At 31.5% G+C, this 23,473-nt stretch overlaps 2 protein-coding genes and 1 non-coding gene across 3 annotated transcripts; 2 read left to right on the top strand and 1 right to left on the bottom strand.

Moving 5' to 3' along the window:
• The first annotated feature begins 674 nt into the window (after positions 1-674).
• LOC105171681 (ethylene receptor 2) lies at positions 675-4,751 on the top strand. The gene is made up of 3 exons (XM_011092873.3): positions 675-1,352; positions 1,819-3,696; positions 4,041-4,751. Exons 2-3 carry the CDS (start codon positions 1,960-1,962, stop codon positions 4,584-4,586), a joined length of 2,283 nt encoding a protein of 760 aa, XP_011091175.1. The 5' UTR covers positions 675-1,352; positions 1,819-1,959; the 3' UTR covers positions 4,587-4,751.
• Positions 4,752-13,473: 8,722 nt separating this feature from the next.
• Positions 13,474-13,544, top strand: TRNAG-GCC (transfer RNA glycine (anticodon GCC)). Its single transcript has one exon. It is a non-coding gene; the product is annotated as a tRNA-Gly (tRNA).
• Positions 13,545-19,265: 5,721 nt separating this feature from the next.
• Positions 19,266-20,755, bottom strand: LOC105171715 (AT-hook motif nuclear-localized protein 20). Its single transcript, XM_011092919.3, has one exon. The coding sequence runs from the start codon at positions 20,282-20,284 to the stop codon at positions 19,493-19,495; it is 792 nt and encodes a 263-aa protein (XP_011091221.2). The 5' UTR covers positions 20,285-20,755; the 3' UTR covers positions 19,266-19,492.
• Positions 20,756-23,473: the final 2,718 nt, after the last annotated feature.

Raw genomic sequence — 23,473 nt, 5'->3', positions numbered from 1 at the left:
CGTCAACAACATTAGACAAACTACATCTGCTTATGGTTGTTAAAAGGTGGTTTCTTGCAAATATTTCCTTAATGATAAACTATAAAACTTGTGCCCTATTTAAATTGGTACCACTGTAACCAAAAAAATTATTATTCCCTACATTATAAATCCATCGCGCCTTAATAATTATAGTCAATCGGTACTATCCACTACATTTAGGTAAAACCAATATGAAAGTTTTGTGCATCGTTAATTGACGTTTGCTATGATTTTACTTATGGTCAAATATTGTTCGTACTTTTTAACTTAATAAATGTTTTCGCATCATTGGCAGAAACAACTATTTTTAGTCGTTGTGGTTAACTAGTCTCCGCCACGATTTTTTACTTTTAATCATGATAATATCCATAATAAAAAATTATATTTTTATAAATATAAATAAAAAATTATATTTTTATAAATATAAATAAAAAATTAAATTAGAAAATATTAATGTTTTAATAAACTAAAATTACTGCATGTATCTCAAATTTGGAGGTAAAATATGGTTAATACATAGGACATATAATATTTAAAAAAAGAAAACAATATAAATAAATCTTGATAAAAGCGAAAGAGTTATTTCGACTTTATTGGGGCAGACGTTTTTTCTTTAATTAATTCGAACAAAAGTGCGTCCAAGTTCTCTTCATGTAAACCCCCCCACCCCCTATAGATTTTCTCCACTCTCTTTCTCTCTCTAGAATACACTACGATTTATTCTCTCTTTCTTCGGTTCCAATTTCTTCCACCTGTTTTCTTTTCTCCCTTGGCATTGCAAACAACGGCGCTCACAACTCACTTTACGAGTTCCGAAATAGTCAAGTCTTTCTCTAGACCTTCGTATCTTCGGTCTGAGAAACTTTTCTTTTGAAATCTGAACATGGAGATATACAAGACAGGAAAAGAGAGCAGCAGACATGGCTAAAATTTTTTTGGTAGGATCTTGATGAATTATTTGCTGTGAAGACTGCGGAGAGATGCAAATGCACTTGTAGGAGCTTGCGCGTGGAATTTGTAGTTTCATGTGGTGGAGTGTGATAGATAGCTCGGATATTTATGCTATGAAGTGGCTTTTGGTTGGGGGAACAACGAGAGTTGGGGGTTAAGATTTTGAATTTTCTTGGCTTATTTATTTTGCAAGATAGTTTGTTTGGGGTTCCTCTTTTATGGATTTATTACTGGGTTTTGGCTTTCTCCCGCAGTGGTTTAGATTTTTGCATTGGTCGATGATATCAATGCAGTTCTGGGTACGCAGATGATTGGACCGGATTTTCCTGCATGAAATGCAGTGATACGATCTGAAGATTAGTGTATCTGCATTTTGCCAGGTACAGATTCTTCCTCTTTCTCTGTTAATTTTTATTGTTTTTGGTTTTTCCTGATTTTCGTTGGTTATTACTCGTTTTTGGATTTCCTGGTTAATGGGCTTCTATTATTTTAATTATTTCTTTTTTAATCTGGGTAGGATTTATCAGCGTCGTAGTTTCTAAGCCTCTGTACTGGAAATTGTTTATGTGATTAGTTCAATTACAGACGTAAATGCGAGAACTTGAATATTGTAATCGAATGCTTTTGAAGTTATTGGCTAGTTGGTTGGTCAGATCTTTTTGGGTCTGTGATTGATTATTTATTCATAAATTCTTAGTGTGATTCATGGGTGTTTAGCCAAATATTATATATGATCTTGATTTATGATAATTTTGACATTCGTGTGTCTGTATATATGGAATAGAGAAGCAGATTCTGCATTTTTTGCTATTATGGGTTTTGATTTGATCAAAAATCTCCAAGCAGGAAATGAATTCCAGCAGCCCCCTTGTGAGTTTGTGATGCGAGTGGTCAATTTTACATCTCTATGTAGAGCTGCATCGGGAAGCTAAATAAGATAAATTGTCAACCAAAACAAATGGATTGAAGATTAATGCATTGGATGCAATGTTAAAGGCATTGGCATCAGGGTTGTTGTTTTTATCACTCTTTCTTTCGGTTTCAGCTGCTGATAATGGGTTTCGCTGTAATTGTGATGAGGAGGGGTTTTGGAGCATTGAGAGTATACTAGAGTGCCAAAAAGTTAGTGACTTCTTGATTGCTGTGGCGTACTTCTCCATCCCCATTGAGCTACTTTACTTTGTTAGCTGTTCCAATGTTCCATTTAAATGGGTGCTTTTCGAGTTCATTGCGTTCATTGTCCTCTGTGGAATGACTCATTTGCTAAATGGCTGGACTTATGGACCTCACCCTTTTCAGCTCATGCTTGCTCTCACCATTTTCAAATTCCTCACGGCACTAGTTTCTTTTGCTACGGCCATAACACTTATTACCCTCATCCCATTGTTGCTTAAAGTCAAGGTGAGAGAATTTTTGCTGAAGAAAAAGACTTGGGATCTTGATCGGGAGGTTGGAATGATAAAGAAGCAGAAAGAGGCTGGCTTGCATGTTCGGATGCTAACACAAGAGATCCGCAAATCCCTTGATCGGCATACTATTTTGTACACAACTCTGGTTGAGCTATCAAAGACATTGGATTTGAAAAATTGTGCAGTTTGGATGCCAAATGCTAGTAGAACAGAAGTGAACTTAACTCATGAATTGAAAGAAAGGAACTTCCCAAACACTTACAATTCAAGCATTCCAACTAGTGACCCTGATGTGAGAGATATTAAGGGAAATGATGGAGTGAAGATACTTGATTCCGAGTCAGCCCTTGCTGTTGCAAGCAGTGGGGGAATTGGCGAGCCAGGATCTGTAGCTGCAATTAGGATGCCGATGTTGAAGGTTTCTAATTTCAAAGGAGGTACCCCTGAGATGGTTCCAGCATGCTATGCTATTCTTGTTTTGGTTCTTCCAGACGGACAGGGTAGAACTTGGAGCGATGACGAACTTGAGATAGTAGAGGTGGTTGCTGACCAAGTTGCTGTGGCACTTTCCCATGCTTCTGTGCTTGAAGAATCTCAACTTATGAGAGAGAAACTTGTGGAACAAAATCGAGCACTGCAACAAGCAAAACAGGATGCACTAATGGCGAGTGAAGCCCGGAATGCATTTCAAATGGTAATGAGTAATGGTTTAAGAAGGCCCATGCACTCTATTCTCGGTTTACTATCTCTCTTGCAGGATGAAAAGTTAAGTAATGAACAGCGGCTTGTTGTTGACACTATGGTCAAGACTAGTAATGTTCTTTCAACTTTAGTAACTGATGTAATGGATACTTCGGCAAAGGATAATGGAAGGTTCCCTTTGGAGATGAGTTCTTTTCAATTGCATTCTTTGATAAAAGAAGCCGCTTGCCTCTCCAAGTGCCTCTGTGCTTATAGGGGTTATGATTTTGTAATTGAAGCTGATAAGTCCTTGCCGAATCACGTAATGGGTGATGAAAGAAGAGTATTTCAGGTTATTTTACATATGGTTGGTAATTTGCTAAATGGAAGCAAAGGGGGAGGGTTTCTAATGTTACGAGTATATTCAGCCACCGGAAGTCAGAATGAGCAAAGATGGGGCAACTGGAGATCCAACTCGTCTGACGGGTATGCTTATATTAGGGTTGAAGTTGGCATTTGCCATACTGGTTCTCAGACGGAGGACATATTTCCCGTATTCCCATATGGTGGGCAGAGATGCTATGCTGGAGCTGAGGAATGCAGAAGCTTTAGTGCATGCAAAAAACTAGTTCAGGTTTGATTGCTACCATTATGATTGAACTTGTTACTGCTTATTGACATCATGAAGCTGGTCACTTGATGAATATGGTTGCATTACATAATTTACGATCCACCAGCCGCTTTATTTTGTTAAACAAAAAATGTTTCAACTGCTGCATGATTCTTACACCATCTGTTTGATAACCATTTTAATACTATGAATGCTGCCGCCAATGGATCTTTTCATCTTGGTTTAAGTTTCCCTAAGTTAAAATGTCACATGGCTCTTGCTTATGTTGTTTATCTGGGTGACTGCAACCATTTTAGAGTAATACCGCATCCTCACTGGAATTGTTGTCTTTCATAATCTATGGGCAGTTAATGCAAGGAGACATCTGGGAGATACCAAATCCAGAGGGTTTTGATCAAAGCATGGCTCTCGTTTTGCGGTTTCAAGTCCGGCCATCCATTGTATCGGGCATATCTGAACATGGGGAATCTTCAGATCATGTGCATTCATACTCACTTTTCAGAGGCCTGAAAGTTCTCTTAGTTGATGCTGATGATGTGAATAGAGCTGTAACACGGAAGCTGCTCGAGAAGCTGGGATGCATTGTGTATGTCGTCTCATCCGGCTACGAATGCCTTAGTGCTCTTGGCCCTTCTGTCTCTTCATGTCAAATTGTGCTTCTGGATCTTCAGTTGCCTGATCTAGATGGCTTTGAAGTTACCATGAGAATTCGCAAGTTTCGAAGCCGTAACTGGCCGTTGATCATTGCCTTGACCGCAAGCGATGATGGAGATACGAGGGACAAATGTATGCAAATCGGAATGAATGGCGTTATTCAAAAACCAGGTTCGTTTCAAGAAATCGCCTACGAGCTGAAGGGAATCCTGCTGCAGGCTAACAGGCTACTGTCATGATGGGGGCAAGTGAACTGAAAGGATCAAAGCTCTACCTTGTTAGTCACAATAAAGAAAAGGGAAATTTATTGCTATAAATAGCTCGTGGGACCATTTATTCAGCATAGAGATGTTACATACACAAGAATGATAGTGAAAATGGTATAGAAAATTCATTCTCGTTCATATTTGATTTTCTTCAGTGATGCTTCCTTCCTGTCAGGAGCTCTTTCATATTTTTTTTTCTCAAAGATCACTAGACATGCTAACAGGTGTGTTTGTTCAGATCAACTACGAAATACATCTTGCAAGAACAAATCATTGCTCATGCTGCTCGAAAACTTACATTATTTTCCTAAATCAATGCTGTTTTCATCACTGAACGCATTCATCGTTTTCTTGATGGATCGACTATTCTGCTATATACACTTACTATGAGCATATGAATTACCAATTCAGTCACATAATACTTAAAATTTGATTTGGATAAGAAATATTTGGTATTCTTTAAGGCAGAAGAAACATGTCAGTGTGCGGAATTTACTAATTTAGGTGAAGGAATAATAGTCAAAACAAGTAGTACGTAGTGGGAAGAGAAAGAAAAATATAGTGTTCCTGCAGGTATATATTATCAAGAGAGTTAAAAAGGTTGTATCCTTGTCTGAAGTTCAATTGCTTCCAATTTATCACTTTCACATTAGATGTTTCTCCCTCTCTCTCTCTCTTCCCTTCTCTATCTCTCTCTCTCTCTCGCTCTCTCTCTCTCTCTCTCTCTCTCTCTATATATATATATATATATATATATATACACACACACACACATTAATCATGCTTTCACACACACACACACATATCTGAGTGTTATATATGTATGTGATCAGGAGCATGTGGGTTGGGGGGGAGGTCGAAAAGAGTGGAAGCATGTGTTCTATATATTATGAATTGCGATTCCACTGCATGAAGTGAAGTACGTATTTGGACACTTTTGCTCCCTCTTTCCTGTGTTTCTTGGCTGTAGCCCACTTGACCACCCCCACCCCCACCCCCTTGCTGCTTATCTCCTCAAACCCCACTCCTCCACACTTTTTCTTCATAATTTAACACCCAATGTTTCAGATCAACAATTCTTTATTCACACGTACTCTGTGTGCACGGTTGTCAACAGGTAGGATTGGTATGGAATTGTGTTGATCGATCAGATCCAAATCCAATTCACATCACTTGATCCAATCACATCCCTATAATATTTTTAATTATCTAGCTAGTTTGTCCGAGAATTTAGGATGCAAATCCATAAACTATATTAAAAGAAAGATTATTCAATTTTATATAAAGAAAAACAAATGTCATTATAATAGCGAGGGAAAAATTACAGCAATTCTCCTATGAGATTTGACATAATTATAAATACTCTCTAATTATTTTAGAAATTACAATTACTCTAATGGGATAAATTACAATTATATCTCCTTATGTTTAATGCGATTACAAATACATACGACGAAAAAGTTTTTCATTACTATAGTCAACAGTAGTTTACTAACAGTTCTTTTTAAATACGTGTACAATTGTTTTATAGTAATTCATTAAAAAAAATTAAGATAATTAAATTTTCCTTATAAGTAGTTGGAAAAAATAATTTTGGGTTTGAAAATTCAATTGTAGTGGTAAATTAAATAGGTATTCAAAGTTGATATAATTAGCATTCCACGATGAAGATCGAGCTTAGATCTTGTTGGGATATTGGGCATTCTTCTTCTACTTCTTAGGTTCTTCCTCTTCCTTCAATTTTCCACCAATCACCTGCACCCAATTAATCCCCACTCTTGTCTGAAATCTGAGCTGCTGGCTGCATGGGATTGGTCGGTGGCTTGTCTTCTTGTCTCAAAATTAGGTTAAATTAATCAAACAGCTTCCCTAAAATTTATTATGATTATAAATATTCTTTTATTATTTAAAAAGTTACAAATTCCTTCTAAAATTAATAATTATTTAATAAATACCTCATCATAACAGCCCATTTGAATATTTATTAGATGATCATCAAATTTATTCCCCAACATAAAGTAAATGTGATGAATTTTCTTTTAAGTTACATGAACATGTTTTACTAATTAAATGGTTTTTTTTTTTAAAAAAAAAAAGAAGTATAATTCTCATTGAGAATTAAGGACATAAGAGTTTTGCATCATTTTTGTCATTATTAAAATGTCGAAAGCTTTTAATTATGTCAAAAAAAAAAAAAAAATAGTCCACCATCATGGTAATGATCCCATAATTAAATTACCACATTTTTATCTGAATATCATAAATTTAAATTTCATTGAAAACGTAAAACTAATTACTTAACGCAATCTGACTTATGATATTGAGTAAGGGCTGGACTTACAGTGCATGTTTGACGGGACTGCAACCGTAAAACTGGATAGTGTCATAACCATTTTAGCAATACATATATTTTATTATGATTGGATTGTTTTATGAGGATAGTTGCACTGCATTTAATTCGACTTAGCTTTTCATTATTAAAAAAGAAAAAAGAAAAAAAGGGGTTTCAAATTTCAATGTTATTTTTCTTCTTGTAGTGCTTGTACTTGTTTACAATATTATATATAAGGTGATGACGAGCATCAAGTTGCTGTTGGTTTTGTTCCAAGGGAGCTGTATCCTGTAAATAAAACTACAATTTGCAGTCTTTTCATGGAATATATATATATATATATATAACATTAACTTCTCAAAGTTTTACACTTTAAATTAATCCAACATGAGAGGGATAGGGACAGGGACAGGGACAGGGCCATCTCCACCATACATTGAATCTGACCCAAAATTCATGTAATTTACTTTTTACTTTTGCTTCCTTGCTGGAGATATGTGAGAATTATTGTTTCCCACACCTCTGAATTTGACTTTATAATTCAATTATGAGTAAATTAGATTGATAATTCTCTGTCTTTTATAAAATTATAACTATACGTACTCGTGAAAAGTTTAGTGTAATGTTTTTCAATAATATTTGTGTAAGCTTTGCCTGTGAAGGAGTGTAATTTTAATTACAACTATATATTTATATTTTTTAAAAATAGAAGATGTTTGTGTATTTTTTGTCTAATCTTAAAGCGTGTCAATATAATTTAACCTTAGATTTATATACCAATTAGAAAGGAAAAGGGAAGATGCTATGTGAAAATCGGGAAGATTTGTATGCAAGTTGGTACAAAAGTATTGGTAATTTGCACTGTAAAATTGAAGTGTGGCTTAATGATGCAAGAGGATAACCTGGCGCCTAAAGTTATGCTATATAATCTTTTATGAGGCTAAATTGTAAATATCATCTATTTTTTTTTATCAGCAATTATATTAATATTTTAATAAATTAATAAATATATCAATTTGATTGATACAATAATATGTGAATAATATATCAATATAATTTAGAATAATAAAATAAATAACAATAAGTTCACATAAATGCATGTTTTGTAATTTATAATTATTCCATTCAGCCCTTCTACTAGGAGTGTCAATGGGTAAGACCATATCCAAATTCATATTCATAAAAGACTCATTATATCAAATAATACTCAGACCTTACCAACCCCCTCAAGACCCCCGCACAGGGCGACATTTTGTCATCACGGCGGCCGTTGCCCTCTTTTTTGTTGCTGGGCGACGTGGCTAGATTGGAGACGGTAGGGGCAGGGCGTGGGAATGGGGGGGTAGGCAGCGGGAGTTGGGGGTGGGGGTGGGAGTAGAGTTTTCTTTTATTTAAAAAAAAATATTATATATATAATAATAATTTATTTTTTTTATAATTTTGAATTATTTATATATAATTAAAAATTATGTAGGGGCATAACGATCAGACGATGTAAAAATTTAACGCCGTTACACTTTAGAATAAAAAAGGGAGCATGTATTGAATTAAAAAAACACAGAAAGATATTTTACTTATTTTTAATTAGTGGAGAATTTTTTGCTAATTTTTGAAAACACGGGAGCTTGTTGGTAATTTAGCCCAACATATACCCGCATAAATCCAAGGGTGGTCTACACCCTTAGTTGGTGATAGTTGGAGTGTGGTGTCATTATAGTATTTTACGAAAATAATTGTATTAAGTGGTACATATTAGGTGACACATCGCGCATATAATCAAGTTCAAAGCATAAAGTCGTGCACAAATCAATCCAAACCATTACTAACGAAGAACAAACACCACTTTCCTCTTACTTTACTACAATTCATCTCTTTGCTTTGCATCATCACCTACACCTACCTCCTATTATTTTTCATTAAAATATGGGTAAATTACATGACAGCCACCGAAATTATTAAAATACATAAATATTTTCTATATTTCACAAAATTATAATTACACCTTCTGATATTATAATTGTAACTATATATATACTTTTTATTTAAAGGCAAAATTACACAAACACTCTCCAAAAAAATATTACAGTAACACCCCTTAAGGGGAATAACTGTTATTTTATAAAAAATATGAAGTAAAAAGTATTACACTAACACTACTCAGAATGTGCAGCTGTAATTTTATAAAATATATGTAGGGTATTTGTGTAATTTAACCTAATGTCGGAAAATGTCGTTATAATTTATTATTAAAATGAATAAAAGTAGGTCAATTAAATCAGAGGGAATTTTCTTTTTTAGTTAATTAATAATGTAGATATACACACAATAACACACACTCCGTGGTGGTTATTACAATGTAAGTCCAGTATTAGTTTATTGGTCCTGGAAAGTAATGTTGTTGTTTTTTTGGTTTAAGTAATAAGAGGTGGTGTGGTCCAAAGAAAGAACTTCCAAAGTGAGCACAATCCTAACTTTCATTTTAATACATTGGATTTGTAAAGTTTGTGGGAGAATAGATTCTTGAATTTGGACACAGTTTCAACCATTTACACTTTCTACTTTCATAATTATACTTATCTTAATTATGTCCCATATGATTTAATTAGTCCTTTGATTTGTACTACACGAAAATTACTTTTGTTGTGACTAACAGTCATATCAAATGTTTTAGCCACACTCGCAAAAATCATGACCAACAACCGTTGAATTGTCGTAGTCAACGACTATTTACTTGATTATTTATTATTTTACCATGAAAATTAAATATAGTTAAATACTAAATTTCTTCCAGTGTGTGTTTGTAATTATTAACTTAAACGCACCGAGGGTAAAATATGCGTATCTAGAGAGCGTTTGGCTAAATGAATTTAAGAAAAAATTATAAATTCATATGTCTCATATTATGTTTCTAAAGCTCGTATTTAAGATGTCAAATTTTATTTTTAAAATAAGTGACTGAATCGCTCAAATAGAATAAAATAATAGAACTTATAAGATATTAATAATTACGAATTTGTAATTAATTCGTAGGACTTCTAAAATTTAAAAATAAATTGAAAATTCTTTATATTTTTTTAAAACAAAAAACTTATAAATTCTTGATATTTTATTTTAATATTTATAAAATATTTTTATTCAAAATTATATATATCATAAATAATTTATAACATCTTATAAGATGTTCAAATATTGGGATGACCAATTTATTGAGATCTAAATTTAGAACCTATCCCAAGAAAATTATTTTCACAGTTTTAAAAACTAGATCCAGCCCAATGGTCTAGCCCTTGACTGCAAGGGAACCCGGATCCGGGGATCCCAATTATTACTTGCTTCTGCAAGCGGATTTTCATGCACACTGGATCCACAGGATTATCCATTAGTGACTTTGACCCAAACCCGATTATCCATGCATGGATCCATAATACTCTATATTGGGCCATTTGCGGACTAGGGTACTTACAAATTCATTATTTTATTCTTAATTTCGAACCCTTAATAATATGTCTTTTCTACATTTTGAATATAAATAAATAAAAATAAACAATTGAAAAAGGATGGAATAATTAGGAAACTATAAGATGTTTTCCCTTCAGTGGGCCAGCCTGTCTTCTTAATTATTTCATTTGTGGGCCGGCCCACTAATCATACTACTTGCAAGGTAATGATCTTGGATCCACATACACAACGTGACGTGTATATATTTAATCGGATATCAGATTGAATTTTTTATTGCAGATTCTGTTACATTTTCTATTCTGTTTTACATATACACATTTCGTCCATAATGATTGCATTTACTTTTATGTGAGGAAGATTGTATACACATACGACGTGTGTATGTGAAACGAAATAGTAGATACAACGGGAATTACAGTAAAAAAATTTAATCTGCACGTACACACGTGTAATGTACAGAAAAATTTTACAGGACTATTAAGTCAACTCTTCCTCCAAGCCAGCCTTCAATATAGTGAAATTGCAGCCGAGTACGATTTAAGGGTACGTCTAGACAGAAGAATTTGGATTTGGAATAAAGATTTAGAGAAAGATTTCAAACATTAGAAAAATTTAAAATTTATCAATATTCCACATATATATATATATATGGTTATTGTGTATGTATTCCTGTTTTTTAATTTAAAATTTTTTGCCCCTGGTTTTGTTTTGTTTTTGGAAAAAATCCAAATATAAGGGTAGGGGAAAAGGACAGAAATAGACAATGCAACATAATAATTGAAAGCTGGTCCATAACATTTGGTGGTATTCATGATGTTCATCTCCATTTCTGCCTTACTCTTTTCTCCACAAATTGATTTTGTCTTCTCAGTATTAAAATTACCATCAATTTAATTTCTTTTATGCCACCAGACAGCAAAAGCAATAGTTGACAAGCTTCGATTTTGAGCATGTTCAATGTACAAATGTTGTTGTGTTCTTGTCTATTTTTGGTAATTAAAATATGGTGGGGGAGTTTTCTTTGAGCATGATCTTCAATTATTTGCTTAAAATCGGGCTATAGTTTATGAAATTAAGACGTGATTTTTTTTTTCAAGCGGTGATTATGTGATTACAACAAATATCTTAATTAATTGAGCAATATATTAATATAACTAAGATAATGAAATAAATCACAGCAAACTCATATAAAGTGAGACAAATACTCTCATAAAATAAGACAGGAGCCCTTACACGTTCGATTGGACTCGAATTCATAACCTTGAATTTGTTCATGAACCTCAGTTCTGACCACGAATAAAATCATAATTATGGAAAGACGATTTAAGAATGACAAATAATTAATCTCCTAAATGTTCTATTATAATTACACGATATGACATCTATTTATTTATTTATTTTTTGTGAGTTACATCAATATTATTTTTTTCTATTTTTTGTATATTTATCTGCTTTATAATTGAGAAATATTATATATATATATATATAGCTAAGAATTATTTTTTAAAATCTTTAATCAATTGACGTAAATATTTGAGTGTTCTGAGTAATACTAATCTCTAAATAACTAAAAAGCCTTGAAGAAAGACAAGATTTGAGTCTCAATCGCACTACCAAAACTAACTAAATGCAATGTACTTTAAATTTCTTAATAAGAAAATGAAGTGAATTAAAATAAAATTTATATCTTCTTTAATAAAATGACAACGTCAACATCCAAAACATAGTTTAATCGTCTTCAATTAAATTAAAATTTAAAAGAAAAAAAACATGAATTTGGAGTCAAGGGAAGAAAATTACAACAATAAAACATCTTTCAACAACTCTCAATAATTTAACGAGTGAATTACACAAAGACCCCTCTAAAGGTATAAAATTATATTTTTTTCTATAAAAAATTTAAAATTATATTTACACTTCTTTCATTAAGGTTTGGATAAAAAATGCTACCGAACAAAAAAAATTACATGAGTTTTCAATTTGCCAATTATTTAATATTTTCATATATATTCTTGTACTTATAAAGGGGTAAATATAATATATGTATATATACATAGAGTAAAGTTAACATCATTATATTTGTTCCCTTATAAGTAGAAAATTATTACATTAGAAGGTTAAAAGCGGTGTAAAATTGAATTTCTTTTTCACGAACGTTGGCATTTTTTGTCAAAACTCTAATGAGATGGGAGTCAGGTATGAATAATGAAATTTCTAAGGGGATATAAGTATAATTTTAGAATTTCTTTAGAGCGAAGTATAATTTTATAATTTTAGGGGGTCTAAGTATAATTAATTTTAGTTTAAATTATTAATCCAGCTTGATCCAAGTGAGTAAATTAAAAATGAGTGATTATGCGCTTTATCTTCAAACTTGCAATCAATCGTTAAAAGTGGTTGTGAAGATGAAGTAATTGATGGTGAATATGTGCCGAAATCCGACGTATGAGAGTTGTTGTGACAATGGTCAAACTTATGAAATGTGTGGTTTATGACATTCTTAACAAAAATTCCAGCTCCCCAGCCACAAGTTGGCAAGTAGCTGCAGCCGACTCTTTGACCCGACTCATTCATGCCTTTTAAACTACCCAAAATCAAAGCCAGCACACAATTCATATATCTATACTTACAAATATATTTCAATTATTTTTTAAAATAAATTACGACGAGTTCTCCTTATTTTTTTATAAATATTTTTTTATTATTTGAGAAATTATCAAGATTTCTGAATTTTAATATTCGTTAGTTTCTATTAGGTTTTTATTTAATTTCTGTAGTAAATTGAACAAAATTTATGGACTATGAATTATATTTTTTCGAAATTTTTTACAGACTAAGTGAATAATCTTTTTATAAATTTTAAAATTTTTTCATCCATCTCATTTGATTTTTTAATTTTTCTTCAACAGATAATTTCAAACCCCCATCCAATTATTATATACTTTCATCAGATATTATGTAATATTTATAATTTTTCAAGTAACAAGAGGGGGTTTATGATTATGCTAAACTTTAGTGTAGCTTGTCGCATTAAATGTTCTTAGTTATGCATCTAAGAAAATGCAAGAAGCACCAGTGGTCTAGTGGTAGAATAGTACCCTGCCACGGTACAGACCCGGGTTCGATTCCCGGCTGGTGCAATGCATGTTGTTTTTTATATTTTTTTCGAATTCAGAATCATGTTTTGACTTCCAGGGTACAACCATGTAAAGCGCAGCATTCAAAGTACAATGACCTTTTGGCCACATGCCACAGTGTGATTCAGACGTATCTCTTTGGAAATTGATCCCCAATCCTCCACTTCACTTTGCTCCTTTCCCATTTTATTGGGTTTTCATTACCAATGAATTATTAATCAAATTATGGCTATTTGTTTTTAGTTAAGGAATAAAAAAAGAAACAAAGTGTTATATATATATATATTATTAGGCATATTTCAGTTTAAATTCTAAGTCACATATAATTGGAGTGAGAGTGGGAATCAAGAATGGGACTCTCATGTCATTTAGAGTATATATAAAAATTAATTAATTAATTACTACTATAGTATCTCTTAAACAAATACAAATTAAAATGATCAAATATTTTTCTTGCAGTAGTCTTCCAAATTGTTCAATAGAATGATTGTTTTTCTAGTTATCGTTAAATTCTTTTAATTTTTTTTTTTAGGACTAAATATGTTGACTTTTTTAAACAGTAAATTAAAAATATTGATCCCTCATCCTATAAGACTAAAACTATAATTTCACCAAAAAAATCTTAATAGTCACGTGATTTAAAAATTTTAATGAAAAAGGGGCTCTATTAATTTTAATAACTAAGCATCTACCTATAAACTATATATTATATTGTAGAACTACTGTATAGTTTGATTAAGCTATGTATATAAATGCTATACTTCAATAACTCCTAGCATTAAATTCTATACAACCTATACGAAATTCGCCATGCTACATTCATGAATGGTTGTCAATAATGTTAATTTGACTTATATACCTATATTTATTTATTTTTTATATATTTTTTTTATAAATGAAAAATTACAGTCATTTTAATCATATCCTTTCTGCAATTGTCAAATTAACCCTACTTGACTTTGGTTCGAACTTCTAGGGTTAAACTGATGACTGATCATTTTAATCATATCCATTCACTCACTCTTTATTCTACGTCAACGCTTCTATTTAATTTGTTAACGGCGTGGATGACCAAGCATCCCATCAAAAATTCAATTTGTCAAGGGTTTTTAGATCTTTGATCATTAATTATCGACACTTTATATATAAAAATTAAGTGTGAAAATATCAAATAATGTAAATTGTACAGTACTGAAATTTACATTGTGTTGATGCTAATATGATCGATACGCACGATTTGATATTGTCTTGAATTTCAGTCTACATATGTGTCTTTTTATGGTGAAATTATACTTTTAGTCGTATAGGATATGGAGTTCAATGCTTTTATTCCTATGTTTTACTAGATTTCTCAAAATTAAGAAAATTCGACACATTTAGTCCTCTACTTTACACGAAATTTTAAAAATAGTCCAAAAAATTAAGAGAACTCAACATATTAAGTCCCATAAATGCCCTAAAGTACAAGACTAAACCTGTCAATTTTTCTCAATTTTGAGATCATTTTGAAAATCTCACAAGGCAGAGGATTAAAGTCTAAATGTGTTGAGTGTAATATTACGGTCTTGGTTATCCTCATAAGGGGTTTACGGACATTGGTTGTGGTCGAGAGAGAAACAAAGGATAGAAATTGATTAGGTTAAGGTTGTAACATTGATTGGATTAAGCAAAATGAGATGTACTCCACGATAAAGACATGGTACCGTTCCATCATCAGCGTCAACATGGACTTGAAAGAAAAAGCCGAAATATTTGTGGGTTATTATTTCTAAACTAGTCCACACAAGTATGTATTATTATAAATTCTAAAGTAGTCCCCACATTATTAAAATATTATAATCCATGGCCCCATAATTATTTGTTTCGGCGTGAATGGGTGGTCTACATTTCATTAATTATACGTCTAGTGGATTCTCTTTCAAGGTGATGTACACTTTTAGTTGGCTATTTATTGCCCCTATTAACTTCGTATAATATTTTAACTAATCTTTTTTGAGTAATCAAATCTAATTAATTTAATTTATTTTTAAGTCAAAGATTTTTTATAACTACGATGTGTAATTTGATTTATCAATATAATTATTTGGGTCCGACCGAGATTTAGGCTAATATTTGTTGTATTAAATATTAAAATAAGGTGCTTATATAATTATAATATATATATATATATATTTATTGTTCATTACATTATTCAATACCTCCAAATTAAAGTAGGATTGCTATAATACATAATCAAAAATTCAAACCAACAAATACGTTCAATCGAGATAAAGAAACAAGAAACTATTGTAGAAGCAAATTTATATACCTACATTCGTAGAATTAAACGTCGTAACTTTTTTATTGTGAGGTCCCGATCTCGCCAATGGAGTAGGACCTGATCATTAACATAAACAATGTGTATATTAATTAAAGGTAAGGTAATGATGGAATATGAAATTGTGCAAGTGGTGGTGTGGCAACACTTGGAAAGGCAAATGGGAACAAAAGTTAGAATCATTTTTTTTTAATTAATGGGTTAATTTAATAGGGAAAACATGAAATAATTGAGGGTTAAGGGCCCATCTCAGTGGAATTTAGCGTTGGAATTTTGTGCCCAAGTTGATTACAATTTTATTTTTATTTTATTAAGATAAATAATTAACCATTACACGTGAATTCATGTGAAGAGGGCCCTCCATGTCCTCTTTAATACGAATCCTTTTTCATTTCTTTACATATATTTTATATCTATATATATATATATATATATGTAGATTATATAAAGTTTTATTTGATCTTTTACTTAAAGAAAACATAAAATAAATGTTCGAGGACTTTTCCAAACACACCAATCTTTTTTAAGACAAAATTCAAAATTTTAAATCCAATTTGAGTATACGCCATGATATAATAACATATTAAAAATTATTAACTAAAATTATATTATCAAGTAATAATAATTCTCAGTTGTTTTTCATGTAGAATATAATATTTAGAGACTTATTTATGACATAAATTTTATATAAGCTAGCTATTAATATTGGTTATTAGTGATACATATACGACAACAATGACATTATTATCACTACATATATATGTGTTATAATTATTTATAGTGATAAGCTAGTGACAATTCTGGCATAATTAAATAGTTATTGCTATCAAAACTATAAAGAAATACATATATATCATGGGCAGAACATTTTTTTTTCCGCTTAATACATACAATAAATGACAATATTACTAATGTCGACATTTGAGGAAATTAATATAATTTTCTAAGTTTAATGATATCTCCTTGTTACACTAATTAATTATCACACGTGGGGATTATTATAGAATAAGTTGTGTCTGTATGATGGAAGTACTGAAATGATTATTAGGTCGATGAACCATAAATATATAAATATATATTTATATATAAGTCGATAATAGTAGTTAATAAGCTATATGCATATTATTGTGTGCAATCTGTGAAACATTAATTTATATAAATATATGAGAGCGGAATTTGGAACTCATTTTTGTTTCTAATCCTGTCAAGGATTGCACAAGCAATTAATTCTTTTTTGTCTTTATTTATTTAGTTTTTTGAGTAAATTTCATGATCTCAATCACTAATAATTATAATAATAAATATACTTTAATTAATATTTTAAATATTTAATAACTAAGTAACAATTAGAAAGATGACTATTAAAGTAGAATACATTGATATTATTATATTAATCATATAAAGCATCAATTTAATTCACTAATTAAATTACGTATACAGGGCAACAAATATATATGTTCTGATATTCCATTATTTTAAAATTCTTAATTAAAAATTATGAAAATTTGAATATTTTGTGTTTAATGGGAAAATAAAATACTATACATATATAGACTTTGTATATGTTGAGATAAGTCATGGATGATGATTGTGTCAATATTTTGTATTCTACTCATTGATCTATATGTTAAATTATAATTAATTAGATTAAATATTTCTTTTTAATTAAAATATAAGTGTTGGTATACGATTATAGAAAACCAACAAAAAGCATTTTGTAATCATAATTCAAAATTGATAGTTAATATTACAAAATTAAGTGTGGACGGCCTGGTCTAGAATTATTTCAATTATATTATTGTATATATACTCCAAATAAATTCCTTAATTCTTGTATAGCTCTACCTCATTATGTTATATGTATATTAACATGAATGAATTTTCTATTTTTCACATCAAAATTAACAACATATATTTAATTAATTGCGAGATGTTAAAAATAGAATAAAGTAAAACTATAATCACAAATAAGGTAAAAATTATACTTTTAGTTCCATAAGATAGGGGTCCAACACTTTTAGTCATCTACTTTACAGAAATTTCGAGACATCTAATTCTCTATTTTAATTTATGGGATTTCCAAAATGGTTCGAAAATTGCAAAAACTCGACATATTTAGTCAAATATCTTATATTTTACATAAACTTGGACATAGGACAAAATATGTCGAATTTTCTCAATTTTGAGATCATTTAAATATTTTATAAAATAGAGAATTAAATGTATCAAAAATTTCAATTTTAGATTATTTTAAAGATCTCGTAAAACTAATAACATAAAATGTGAAGCCCTTTTGTATGAAACTAAAATTGTAATTTTGGGTCAGAAAAAAATATTACTTGAATTGAGGTTGGTTCCTGTAACAAGTTAATTTTAGAACAAATAATTAGAAGTAGTGATCAGATCAACTCCAAGGTCAAAGTGCCTCATTATTATGATCAATGAACACCCAAACAAAATATAAAATAAAGACACGCCCGGTGTTTTATTATAATTATATTAGCTATATTTTAATGATTCCTATGACAACCAGAAACAATCCTTTCTTTTCTTTATTTGATTTAATTACTCCATTTGTTCATTACTTATTAATTAATTGATATTGATAAAAGAATTAGCAAAGTTTATGAATAACAATTTTGCATGTAATGAATATTATAACAATATTGGACAAAATTGATTTTTTCTGGCCTTGAACCCTTAGCTTTCACTTGGTCTCCAATCACTATATACCAAAGTAATTTTGGATCATACACACACACACACACATATATGCATTTTCAAATGAATCAATTTTTATAAATTTAGCCCTGTAATCTTGACGATTTTAATCATTTTTTGCTCAAAAATTACATGTGCCGGGCATATAAGCTTCATAATAGGAGTTTTCTGTAAAATGGGACTAAAAATGCCAAATATTGAAAGTTAATTATAAGATTAAATTACGAAAATTAATCCGTATAGAACAAAAATTATCACATTTAGGTTAGGTGGGCCTGTAAAATCTGAGTTTGAAATCATCAGAACCGCTCTCTCTGTGGTCAAAATACTATACATGTTAAACAAACAGAGAGTGTGCAAATTGATGAGAAGCTGACTTATGAGCCATGTTAATTGCTATAACTCATCACACAGAATTAATCATCAAGAAATTAATTATTATAAGAGATATTGATTCGATCGTTCTGAAATAACAAAGTGGAAATACAACTATGGCAGCACTACTGCAAATAACATTCTACTTCTGCAGCTACCATATATATATTAATCTATATATATGTGTCAGAACTAATACAAAATTTCATATTACATGCTATAAAACAATTGATATAAAACACACACACACACACAGAAATTAAAACTCTTGTATGTATTTGTTGCAAAGACAGTAGAATTAACAAGGAGAATTCCAAGCAAACCATTTCTATTATTGCAAATTGAACTGCTGCAGGAAGGAAAAGCATACAAGTTAAATATATATATATATATATATATACATATACATAAAACTCTCTCTGTCTCTCTCTCTCTCTCTATATATATATATATATGGCTACACATAATCCTATGTCTAAATTAATACAACATAGAAACTGATAATTTTTTCTTCTGGAAATTTTACCTTATCTCTGAGTCAGTATGGCGGGCGAGGTGGATGTCCCCAACCGTATGCATCATGATTCATCTGCCCTCCATTTGGCATTAAATTTGGTGTCAAATTGTAAATTGGCAAAGATGAGGGGTCACCCATCCCATGCTGATGCTGCTGTTGTCCTCCCATTCCCGGTGGAGAACCGGCTGCACCACCACTCCCCCCTCCCCCCTGCTGGCCTGAGCTCCCACCCTCCTCCTCCTCTTCAAGAGGCAATCTCTCGTAGGTTGCATTAGCAAAAGTTGCCGCAATCACCATTACGGGCCCTGCTGCCACCAGTGGCCCCACCACACTTCCCCCCACCACCTGCCCCTGTCCACCGGCCAAGTAAACCGTTAAACCGGTGGCTCCTGGCGGCGCTGGACCTGGCAGAAAAGCCCCGGTTAAAGAAAGTATCTCGAACCGGCCATGGAGAGCAACCGCCGCACCCGGCGCAGCAGGCTGCCGTATAGTGACGTTGGCGACTGAACCGTTGCCGCTGAGCACACAGACGCCGCGCTGGCGGCGGCGGGCGAACTGGGCTATGCTCTCTGCCACGTCGGTTCCGCCGGCAATTTCCATGACGTGGCTGCGTAAGGCGTTGGGGCTGTCCCGGGTTACGAAAATCGGAGGTTTCGGTTTGTTCTTCGAACCAGGAGGTCGGCCGCGGGGGCGGCGGTTGCCCACTTCCACGGCACCTTCTCTCGGCTCGTCCCCGCCTCCATCTTTGTCGTCATCGTCCTCGCCACGGCTACTGCTTCCGCCGCCGCTCTTTTCATTGATGGAGAGCTCCATTTCTCGCTTGCTACTCACCAGGGATGCCGGTTCAATCCCCGGCAAGCCCACCTGAACTCCAGTCCACCACCGATTTGCCAGGCTTGCAAATTTTGATCGATCGATCGGATTATGAGCTGGAAACGAAGAAGAAAGATCTATAATTACTTTGTGGGTTGATCTTCGTTTTTCGTTCAACTCTTTTGACAATTGACTATGACCCCAAACAGAAAATTCAAAACCCTAGTACCACTTGTTCTTAATATATATGATCTAATACAAAGTAAAAATTACAAGAATTGGAGCTTGGAATATTGCTCATATTATAGTCTATGAACTGAAAAGAAATCAAATGAGTGATCTAAGTGGAGAAAAGAAACCCTAATCGGATTGCAGTATCAAGAACAAAGGAGAAGAGAGAATAAAGAAGGCAGAAATATATATAATTTATTGGAAGGCTAATGCTATAGTACTATATACTATGCTCTATCTTTTCCTATGTTTTCATATGCCCGTTTAGTGATTTGGAGACCTAAAGTTATTCTTTATTATAATATATAGGATTTAAAAAAGTATATATTTTTAGTCTAATTACTTATTCGATAATTTAATTATTTCTTTTTTGATAAATTTATTTTTATATGTGAATTCTCACACGTTAATGTATGTGATAAGATATATATTTATTTTTCTAAAGATAAATTGGTCAAAAAAAAATATTTAACTTGAAATAAATAGATTATAAATCAATATAGGATAAATAAAAATTTTTGTTTAACTTTTCTGCTAATATCAACTACTTTCATAAATTTTGACTAATGGAGAAATATATTTATTATAATAATCAAGAATACTACTAAATATAATTTTTCAAATTACATATGATTATATGTAATTGTACGAAACCTCAAAGGAGGCGGTGTATTTATCCCTTGTATGTTTTTTTAATTAATAGTTCCATAAATACCTTTTAACTAATGCACTTTTAAGATTCATTCATTTTATCAATTTTGATTATTTAATTAGTCGTTGTTGCACGCAATCCCCGTATGAATTATGAAAAAGATATAAAAAAATTATGAGATTAAGATATAAAAAAATTCAAAGTATGAGATTAAGACAAAAAATTATGAAAAGATATAAACGCAGTTTAAGATGAGAAAGAAAAAAATATGTGATAAGAAATAAATGTACGGTATGATGAGAGACAAAAAAAAATAATTTGAACTTATAAATTTATTAAAAATGAGGAAATTTGTGAGTGAAAAGAAAAATATGAAAAAGGTGAGAAAAAATATGGGGTAGTGGGTTGAGAGATATGGAATAGTGGTCGAAAGGGAAGAAAAGTTTAATTATAAAATAGTTAAAAAAATATTTAAATTAATATTTATGGATCATTTTTTTTAAAAAAAATAGAATGAATTAAAATATAAATTAGGACAATAAAAAATTGATAAGATCAGATTTTATTTTATATAATATAGATGATAAAAAAAATCAAATTATACATATGCATCTAATGGATTATGCTCACTCCCCGGTGGAGCTATTGATTTGTGTGTAAAATTTAGGGGTGAGCTTGCACATAAATTAGGGTTTAAGAATGGGTGGGGTCCTGTTAGAGTGGGCAGGTGGAGAGCACGTCGCTGTCTCGTGCCCCGACATATCAGACGGAGGCCGGACCTCCATTGCGCAGACGCACGAACATGTAATACACACCCACACACTAGTAGTATTAATTTTTTTTTAAAAAAAAATAAAGACACATTTTGAGGATTAAAATTAGTTATTTTAAAACCCTCACACTTAATTTTTTTTTCTTTTTGTATAGAAATAATAGCGTTTGAATGAAAAAATGAAAATTTTGTATATCAATAACAGAAACAACAATAGCCATAATAATAAAAAATGAAAATTTTGTTGGAGAGATTTTGATCAGATAAAGAATAACCTATAAAATAAATATTAGCACCTCGATATATATTTAAATTAGTAGTAATTTCATGAGATGAATATATAAACCAAAGAAATAAGAGAAACTCTTAAGTGAAAATATCGGGCAACATTCTTATTTCGTAAAAAAAGTTACGGTCCCAAAATAAATTCTTGATGGTGCTAAATTAATAGTTCGAATTCGCCAATAAAAGCCTTACTTGAATGGTGATATTTTGAGTTCGAATCCCATATATTAACGTATGTTTGTTAATTTAAAAATATTAATGTATTAAATAAAATATTTAAATTTAAATGTATTAAATAATTGTGTAATGAATCTAATGTTTATCGAAAAAATTAACAATTATAATCGAAGATGAAATGAGTTGGAATAAGGGCGACAGAACAGAAGGCGCATTCCGACATCATTGAGAATCACAATCACTCAAAAATTCGAGTTCCACTATACTAAACAAAACCAAACCACAATTAATTAATTAATTACCTTTTGCTTTCTTCGATGTCTACTCTTTCTCCAATGTTGTCACAAAAATAATGAAAAATACTTAGCTAAATAAATTTTTGGTCTAATTAAATTAATTATGAGGTAATTGTGATGTAATTGATATTTTTTTTTTGTTATATACAAATTATACTGTAAATATATTGTATTTTCTCTATATTTTAGGAAAATAGCTTGAAATCTCCCTGTATTATATTTATAGGCAAAAAACTCTCCATGTTATTCTAAAAATATAGTAAGATACTCCCTCTCCATCAAAAACTAACAGAGAGTGAGCCACACGCATAGTTTGTACGAGTTATTTTTATTTTTTATTACCTTTTTCTCCATTGGTGATGGACGATGAAGATCACGACCTTCATCGCCCAAAACCTAAGCATTAGGGGCGACATCACCCTGAATTTGGGTGACAGCCATCACCTAGATCCATGGTGATGTCGTCCCCCATGGTCGCGTCACTCTCTTTGTGCGTGGGAGACGTTGCCGTCGTCTAGTCTGGGTGGCAATGGCTTTGCCGCCCATGTAATGGTGGTCGTCGCCGCTACGGATACATATTATGTTATAATATATATATATAGTGTTATATAAATATATAAATAAAAAATATATTTAAATTACTTAAGATCTGGATTATTTATTTTTTATATTCAAAAATTAATAGTTGTTATAAGAAAGATATAATGGTCAATTCAAAAAAACTTTAATGTCGTGAGGACTTACCTAACGGAAGGGGAGAGAGTATGCAACACTTT

Source organism: Sesamum indicum, linkage group LG10, assembly GCF_026168435.1.
Source record: "Sesamum indicum cultivar Baizhima isolate 11 linkage group LG10, ASM2616843v1, whole genome shotgun sequence".
Lineage (NCBI taxonomy): Eukaryota > Viridiplantae > Streptophyta > Magnoliopsida > Lamiales > Pedaliaceae > Sesamum > Sesamum indicum.
The sequence above is the reverse complement of the archived record's forward strand: the minus strand, read 5'-3'. Positions and strand labels throughout refer to the sequence as shown.